This window comes from Triticum dicoccoides, chromosome 2B, assembly GCF_002162155.2.
Source record: "Triticum dicoccoides isolate Atlit2015 ecotype Zavitan chromosome 2B, WEW_v2.0, whole genome shotgun sequence".
Taxonomy (NCBI): Eukaryota; Viridiplantae; Streptophyta; class Magnoliopsida; order Poales; family Poaceae; genus Triticum; species Triticum dicoccoides.
The window spans coordinates 181,646,049-181,654,754 of NC_041383.1; the positions used below are offsets into that span (position 1 = coordinate 181,646,049).

The 8,706-nt window shown below is 42.8% G+C and overlaps 1 protein-coding gene across 3 annotated transcripts; it reads left to right on the forward strand.

The window, feature by feature from the left end:
- The first annotated feature begins 259 nt into the window (after positions 1-259).
- LOC119362929 (calmodulin-binding transcription activator 2-like) lies at positions 260-8,473 on the forward strand. 3 transcript variants are annotated; one of them, XM_037628207.1, is made up of 13 exons: positions 260-486; positions 890-1,009; positions 1,955-2,070; positions 2,639-2,727; positions 2,879-2,921; positions 3,508-3,661; positions 3,775-3,894; positions 3,981-4,312; positions 5,198-5,536; positions 5,788-6,476; positions 6,554-7,130; positions 7,666-8,007; positions 8,184-8,473. In XM_037628207.1, exons 1-13 carry the CDS (start codon positions 444-446, stop codon positions 8,301-8,303), a joined length of 3,084 nt encoding a protein of 1,027 aa, XP_037484104.1. In that variant the 5' UTR covers positions 260-443; the 3' UTR covers positions 8,304-8,473. The 3 variants fall into 3 exon arrangements, with proteins under 3 accessions (XP_037484104.1, XP_037484107.1, XP_037484106.1); XM_037628210.1 differs by lacking the exons at positions 260-486; positions 890-1,009; positions 1,955-2,070; positions 2,639-2,727; positions 2,879-2,921 and having other exon boundaries at positions 3,506-3,588; XM_037628209.1 differs by lacking the exons at positions 260-486; positions 890-1,009; positions 1,955-2,070; positions 2,639-2,727; positions 2,879-2,921 and having other exon boundaries at positions 3,527-3,661; positions 3,746-3,894.
- The last annotated feature ends 233 nt before the right edge of the window (positions 8,474-8,706 follow it).

Here is an 8,706-nt window from a genome sequence, read left to right on the forward strand (position 1 = left end):
CGTCGCCGTCAGACCCGTCGTCAGCCGCGGCGGCCACCGCGGGCAGCAAGCGACCAACCACGGGCTCGGGTTGGGTTCCGGGACCCTTCTCTTCCCGGCGCCCGGGTTCCGCGATCCTAACCAGAGTTTAGCGCTAGCGACGACGGGAGCCCCACCTAACCCACAGGCCCAGACCGCCGTCCAAGCCGGGGCAACCGCGTCATTTCCGCACCCTTCGCACAGCGTTCCGCGGCTCCGCTGCCTTTTTCCTCCCCCCTCACTCTCTTCTCCCGAAGCAAATATTCCAATCCGACGGCGCCCTGCCCCGAGCCGAAGAATCCCGTGAAGCCGCCCCCGCCGCCCGGATAAAAATTCCCCCCCATATCCCCCTCGGGAAGCGAGCGATTGGAGCGGGGAGGAGTGAGGACTGAGGTGCGGCGGAAGGGACCAGGCCGGATCATCGCATGGCGGAGATGCACAAGTACGGGCTGTCCAACCAGCCCCCAGGTGCGGATTCGCCTCTTGTGCTACCGCGGCGGTTGATCCGTACGCCCGTCTAGGGATTTCGCGGGGTTTCCCGGTTCGTTGGCGGAAGTTTTCGGTGATTTTGTCAGGGTTTTTGTGGGGCCGTACGGGGAGATTTAGGGCTCCGCCTTCGAGCGATTCCCCTGGGTTGCGAATTTTTGGTGGCCGCTTTGTTTCTATGGGTTTAGAGTTTGGAATTTGTTTCTAGCGCCTTTTGTAGAGTTTAGACTCGCAGTTGATTCGGGGGTTGGATTAGGAAAACCAGGAAAACTAATCGGAGCATGAACGGAACCTAGACGGCATGATACTGTTGATGAAGGCGAGTTTTGAGTAAGTTACTAGTGTTGTTGGTTACTGACTGACTAATGTCGCTGTTAATTCGCAGATATCCCCCAGATACTGCAGGAAGCACAGAATCGATGGCTGCGACCCACTGAAATCTGCCAAATACTGTCGAATTACAAGAAGTTCTCCATTGCGCCCGAGCCGCCAAACAGGCCTCCAAGTATGCCTTCTCCCTATTTGGAATTTCGGACCAACCTCATAGAAAACGTTTATACCACAGTGGCTATTTATGCTTTCTCACCCATTCGGCTTGATGGTGTAGACTTATGTTCTAGGGTTCTGTGCTCGTCAACTCTTTTTCTGTAGCATGGAAGTTGCACGCGGATATTCTAGAAGTCCAACTTATTGAGGTCCTAGGAAGTGCTGTTTTGCTAGGGAATGTTTCAATTTCAGTCAGCAGTTCCAAGGAGTCTAAAAACCTTTTAACACTGGTATTAACATGCTACAGCTCGGAATAATAATCCCCTAAAGGGAATATTCCCCTCATCTCGCATTAAAAATGTTTCTAAGGCTGCCATTGCATCAAATATATAGAGCATGATCCAGGGAGTAACCTTTTAAAGCATCAACCATACGAATTGGCTCCTTTGAGTTTAAAAGATGAGTGATCATGCATCCATTAATCACTAGTCATTTCACAATGGGGATAGACAAATAAATGGCATGTGACCAGGTTGCTTATGGTACTACTTGGATGTTTGAATTATTTTGCGTGCTTATACTGCCATATGAACTCCCTGTTTGTAGAGATAAGTGGCATGCTTATTATTGTTTCTTGGTTTCTTTTTCCTCTGTATCTTGTGTGCTGTATAACCTGTACCTGCTTGATTTGCACCTGGTAAGTACATGTTGGTTATTTTACGAAATGACATACCAATAGCATAGTTCAAAAAAGCGCTAGGCGTTAATTGTGCGTTTTGCCACCGCCTTGCGCTTTACTGACCGAAGCGCATGCTTATGCGCAGATTAAGCGTAGTTATTCGCAATGCGTTTTGCCAACGCCTAGAGCCTAGGCGAGCTTAAGCGCTCGCTTAGGCGCGCCTTTTTTAACTATGACCAATAGTCCAATACTGATACAACTTTCTTATCCATGTCATTCCTGTAGGTGGTTCACTGTTTCTGTTTGACCGGAAAATATTGAGATACTTCAGAAAGGATGGACACATCTGGAGAAAGAAGAAGGATGGCAAGACAGTAAAGGAAGCTCATGAAAAGCTGAAAGTATGTACAAGCTCTTCCACAGAGGACTTCCTTTCTATATATAATTTGAAAACACCAGACAAATGATGGATACTGTTTTTGACTTCTTCATGAATCACTTCAAGTCGACAAATCCCACAGTATCAGTGTTTTCTAAACATGTATGGTTGTTCTATACTGCTCTACAGGCTGTCCTATACAAACTTTACCCATCCCTATTCATGGGAGATTGCTGTTTTCAGTCTCCAAGCTACAACTTAAAGAAGCATCAGAATATGTCCGTATAGTTATTGGAAAATACATACATTTTGAACATATTAATCCTCATTGCTCAAAGACTCGAAGTTTGAGAAGTTTTAAACTGTTTTCCTTGATGACATCTTTATGTAACTAGAAGAAGTAATCATATAACTTTCTGTATCTCTTGTCTTGAAGCTTTGATAGCCCACAATTTTTTTACCCTCAGGCTTTCTATGGAGGAAGAAAATTACGTGCGCCCAAATAGTTGCAATAATTATATAATAGCTCTATGTTGTTCTTTTTTGTGGCCTTATTACTACAACAGTGAAACTGAAGCTTGTCCTTTTAGGTTGGCAGTGTTGATGTACTTCACTGCTATTATGCCCATGGGGAAGAGAATGAGAACTTCCAAAGACGGACCTATTGGTTGTTAGAAGAGTAAGTGCTGAATAATGCAATAATTTCTTTGAGTATAATGTAAATCAGTTTCCAAAGCCAATTTGAATAGTCTAATGATATCTGAAATGATATCACAACAGAAGCATGACAACATGCCATGATGATAATCATCTCCTATTTTTTTCCCCAGGGGATTCATGAATATTGTTCTTGTGCACTATCTTGAAATCAAGGTACGTATAGTTTCATGTGTGATGAGCTTTTTGACTTTGTTTTGTAAGTTTGTGACGGTATCAACTGAGAACTTCACATGCATATTAGAACCAACGTTGCTGGCATGCAATGCACGTCCACACACACACACGTACACACACACACACACACTGTGATTGTCATAGTGCAAACTAGCTTCATTAATATGTTCTGCATGCACATGAGCGCGCGTGTGTGGAGGGGAGGGGGTTGGGAATAATTTACTGTCTCCTGTTGTCTCTTAAGTTTCGTGCACCAACCAGTAGAACCGAAAGTCTGAACTGATGGAGAAGGTTGGGCAATCAACATATGCTTCAAAATCTCTCTCACGAGTGGCATGATCAAGCCTAGACTTGGAAAGAAAGAGGGCAAACAATTCTTTGTTTAAATTGTGAAAGCTGAGACTTGAACCTCTGACACCATATTAAGTTTCCTGCACCAACCAGTAGAACGAAAAGTCCGAACTGATGGAGAAGTTTGGGCAATTCAGCAGTCTCTTTGATTTTACCACTTTATTTATGAATATTGCTTTTCCTTGTCTGATGTTGTAAGTAAAAATGGTTTCAGGGTGGCAAACAAAGTTTAAGTCGTTCGAAAGAAGCTGAAGATAGTCCTGCTTGTTCAAACTCTTTTGCTAGTCAGAGCCAGGTAGCCTCCCAAACTATGGATGCTGAAAGCCCATATAGTGGACAGATTTCGGAATATGAAGATGCTGAAACAGGTCTTGCTGTTTCTCTATCTTCATTCGGCATCATCTGCAAGTATATATTAGGTGATGCATATTCAATAACGTAATTTCTCACAGTGTATCTAAAGCAAAATTCGGTGCCACAGATAATTCTCGAGCAAGCTCCAGATACCACCCTTTCGTTGAGATGCAGCAGCCTGTGGATGGAGTCATGATGGATAATCGGTTGGGTGCTCCAGCTCCAAGTACTTCTGTAAATAATCTAGGCAAGATTATATTCTACCTTTCGACTTCTGAGCTATTCCTTTAAATATAGACTTCTGGCTCAGATTTCGTTTTACAAACATTGCAGGTTATCAGGATGAAAAGCAGGCTAGAACAGCTAACATAAGCAATAATTTTGTTACTCACCATGGCATAACTAGTGTGTTCAATGATGTTGGAGCTGGATTAAGGAGTGGTTCCAAAACTGCACTCGATTCAGTGCACTTTGGTGAGCCCTTTCCAGAATATCCAACTGGATTCATGGAGCCGACACTCTATTCTTCCGTTACCACCATGGGGTCTAACAGTCTGGATGATAACTCTCGCTTAGAAACATTGATGACTGAGGCACTGTACACCAACAACCTTACTCAAAAAGAAACGGATGCGCTGAGTGCTGCAGGCATGACGTCCTCGCAGGTGCTTTTGCAGTTTTCTTCTGTTAATTTTCTTGTTGTCTTGTGTGATGTTTGTTTCCGTGTGGTAATCATGCAACTTCTCTACACATACTCTCCTGTGTGCGTACTGTGGAGTCATTGAGACCATTTGCATAGGTGTAGGAAGGTCCTTCCTGCTGTGCTTTGTCATAGGACTACTGCACTATACTTCTGTTTATCTGATTGCACTTTGTAGTATCCGTTGTTGCCTGATGTATATAATGTTCCAACGAGGAATATTGAAGGGTACTATTTCACTACCTTTAAGAAGGGGGCATTCATTTTGTAACTCTTCACTATCCACTGCTGTCTGATGTATATTGGACAAGAGAAGTTAATAGCAGTGGTAACATGTGCCAACCCCACACAAGAAAGGATCAGGTCCGGAATGATGATATACATGAGAGAATTGGAGTAGCACCGATTGAAGAGAAGCTTGTCCAACATCGTCTGAGATGGTTTGGATATATACAGCGCAGGCCTCCAGAAGCTCCAGTGCATAGCGGACGTTTAAAGCGTGCTGACAATGTCAAGAGAGGTCGGGGTAGACCAAACTTGACAGGGGTGGAGTCCGTAGAGAGATCTGAAGGACTGAAATATCACCAAAGAACTATCCATGGACAGGGGCGCGTGGAAGTTAGCTATCCACGTGCCGGAACCATGAGCTGGTTTCGAGATCTTATGGGTTTCAGCTGTAGCCTCTGCCTACCCCAACTTGTTTGGGATTAAAGCCTTAGTTGTTGTTGTTGTTGTGGTAACACGTGCCGACCAGCTTTAAGAAATTGTTTGTCTGAATAATCTATCTGTACTTATTCCCAGATATGTTACTTATTTCACAATAAAGTAAAATATTACCCCAAATTTGCAGGTGCATAATGATAGCTATACAGATGGAAGCATGGGCTATCCGCTATTAAAGCAGTCATCATTGGACCTCTTTAAGATTGAGCCCAATGGGTTGAAGAAATTTGACAGCTTCTCGAAATGGATGAGTGATGAACTTGCAGCTGATCTGGATATCAAATCCAGTTCTGATGCTTTCTGGAGCAGTACTGAAACTGTAAATGTTGCTGATGGCTCTAGTATGAGTATACCTATGAACGAGCAGCTAGATGCATATGCGGTCAGCCCCTCGCTTTCCCAAGATCAGCTCTTTAGCATTATTGATGTTTCCCCAAGCTGGGCGTACAATGGCTCTCAAAATAAGGTTTGCAGTCTTTTTTATTTCATTCTGCTTTTATTTTGGCAACAGGCACAATATGAACGCACTAGTATGCTCTTCTGTTATGGACTTCTAAAAGTTATAATGATTACCATTAATCATCTTTATTCCGCTTGTCACCCTAATGCAGGTCTTAATTACCTACTAGTATGCTCTAAGTTGATCATTATGTTGACTTCTAAATGTTATAATGATTACCATTGATCATCTTTATTCTGCTTGTCACCCAAATGCAGGTCTTAATTACTGGTACATTCTTGACAAATAAAGAACATGTCGAAAATTGTAAGTGGTCATGTATGTTCGGGGATGTTGAAGTACCGGTTGAGGTTTTAGCAGATGGCTCCCTGCGCTGCTATACACCAGTACATCAATCTGGACGAGTTCCATTTTATGTGACATGCTCTAATAGGGTAGCTTGTAGTGAAGTAAGAGAATTCGAGTTTCGTGATTCCGAGACCCAGTATATGGAGGCAGCAGATCCCCATATTACTGGTATCAATGAAATGCATTTACATATTCGTCTTGAGAAGTTGCTTTCCCTGGGACCAGATGACTATGAGAAGTATGTTATGAGTGATGGAAATGAGAAGTCCGAGTTAATCAGCACTATTGGTTCCCTGATGCTTGATGATAAATTTACAAACCTGTCAGCACCATCGGATGAAAAAGAACTTTCTGCTGCACAGGACAAGAATCTTGAGAGATCGGTCAAAGATAAGCTATATTATTGGCTTATCCATAAGATACATGATGATGGGAAAGGTCCCAATGTGTTAGGCAAGGAAGGGCAAGGCGTGATCCATTTAGTAGCTGCACTTGGCTATGATTGGGCTATAAGACCAATTATTGCTGCAGGCGTACATGTGAACTTTAGGGATGTGCGTGGATGGACTGCGCTTCACTGGGCCGCGTCATGTGGAAGGTAATGCATTAATGTTTGTACCTGTCACTGTTTCATGTTTACTCATCTATGTCTAACTTACAGTGTCTATTATGTAGAGAGCGAACAGTTGGTGCCCTGATAACAAATGGAGCTGCAGCTGGTGCATTAACAGACCCAACTCCTCATTTCCTATCTGGAAGAACGCCTGCTGATTTAGCATCAGAGAATGGACACAAAGGCATTGCAGGTTTTCTTGCAGAGTCTGCCTTGACAAGTCATCTTTCAGCACTTACATTGAAAGAAGCAAAGGGTTGCAATGTGGAAGAAATATGTGGATCAGCTGAAGCCGATGGCTTTGCAGAACCAAGTTCTGCTCAGCTTTCTCGCCAAGATTCTCAGGCAGAGTCATTAAAAGATTCACTTAGTGCTGTTCGTAAATCAACTCTAGCTGCATCCAAAATATTTCAAGCTTTTAGGGTGGAGTCATTCCACAGAAAGAAGGTGGTTGAATATGGAGATGATGATTGCGGATTATCTGATGAGCGCACTCTTTCACTTGTTTCTCTTAAAAATACCAAATCTGGACAGAATGATATGCCGCATTCTGCTGCAGTTCGTATCCAAAACAAGTTCAGAGGATGGAAAGGAAGAAAGGAATTTATGATTATTCGACAGAAAATCATCAAGATACAGGTATGCTTTGTTCTAATCTAACAAACTTTATCTTTTTGTATGCCTAACTCTCATATAACCACATAATGCTGCATATGTTTTCTTGTAGCACATTCATATGATTGCTAACATGACAATTAGTACCGAGTACTCTTAAACTCTTCTAGTGTTTTATTAACTTGGAGTTAATATTCACGTCCGAGGCTATAGGCCAACTAAGTGGTTGATGGAACTATGCTTTCTATATACAATGGCTTAATCTGTGTTTCAATTGTTAAACAAACAATTGTTTTAATGTGGTTTATACTTGAGGCATATTTATGGTACTTCGCTCCTTTTTATTTTTTGGGATAATTTGTCAGTGTACATGTGTTCTACTTCGAAGCTGGGGCGAGTGTATGTAACTAGTTGCAGTCTGTACTGCAGACATTTTTATTTTGGAATGTCTAAAATGACTTATATTTAGGACCGGAGGGAGTAGTATAAAATTGCTATTTTCTGTTTATGTTATACTCCATTGCTTATGGATTATACTTCTACTTGTGTTTTTCACTAGGCTCATGTAAGAGGACATCAAGTAAGGAGAAACTATAAAAAGGTAGTTTGGTCAGTAGGCATCGTGGAGAAAGTTATACTGAGGTGGAGGAGAAAGGGAAGGGGCTTGCGTGGTTTCCAACCTGACAAACAACTTGAAGGGCCGTCCTCGCAGATCCAACCTGCAGAAGGTGGATCTGCAGAAGGTGAAGATGAATACGACTTCCTGAAGGATGGCAGGAAGCAGGCTGAAGGCAGACTACAGAGGTCATTAGCTCGTGTGAAATCAATGACTCAATACCCAGAAGCAAGAGAACAATACAGTAGGCTGCAAGCCTGTGTTACAGAACTACAAGAGTCCAAGGTTGGCTTCCTTTTCCCGTAACATATTATTAGCATCTTAAACCATCGTTACATAGAAATGAAGGATATAACATACATTCCCTCCTATTGTTTTTCCTACTTATCTTTGCTGAAGCGCCCATCTGAACATGGCACCTTGATCTAACTGGGGTCTGTATTTTTTATGGTTTTGGACAGGCGATACAGGATAAGATGCTAAGCGATGCAGCTGGCGTCGATGGAGGTGATTTCATGGTTGATTTGGAGAATTTGTGCGCGGATGAGCTTTTAGACACACCGATGTCCACTGTTTTGTGACGTTGATGGGCTTTTACTAGACCAGTTAGGCTGTGACTTGTTCGTTTTACCAGACTAGTTGTAAATTCTTGTGCTAGATGTTCACTGCTCACCATTTGACTCAATATAGCTAATACTGTAATACATGGGACACATATAGTTCTTCTATTAGTCACTTCATGGTTGGTTTATGCATGGGCTCCTTGGCTGCTGAATCGCTGCGCGATGTTTTCCTTTTCTTGAGAGGCTCTAGTCCATGAACGCATTTTCTTCCGGGAGGTCAAACTACGGCCCATTAGCAGCTTGTGAGATCAAAACGAATAGACGAGACCAACGATGAACCCCTCTACCAAAAAAAAAGAGCAAACCGAGATGGTTTCCTCCTATCAAAAAGAAGGCATGAAGGTGAACAGAGGAAGGAAGG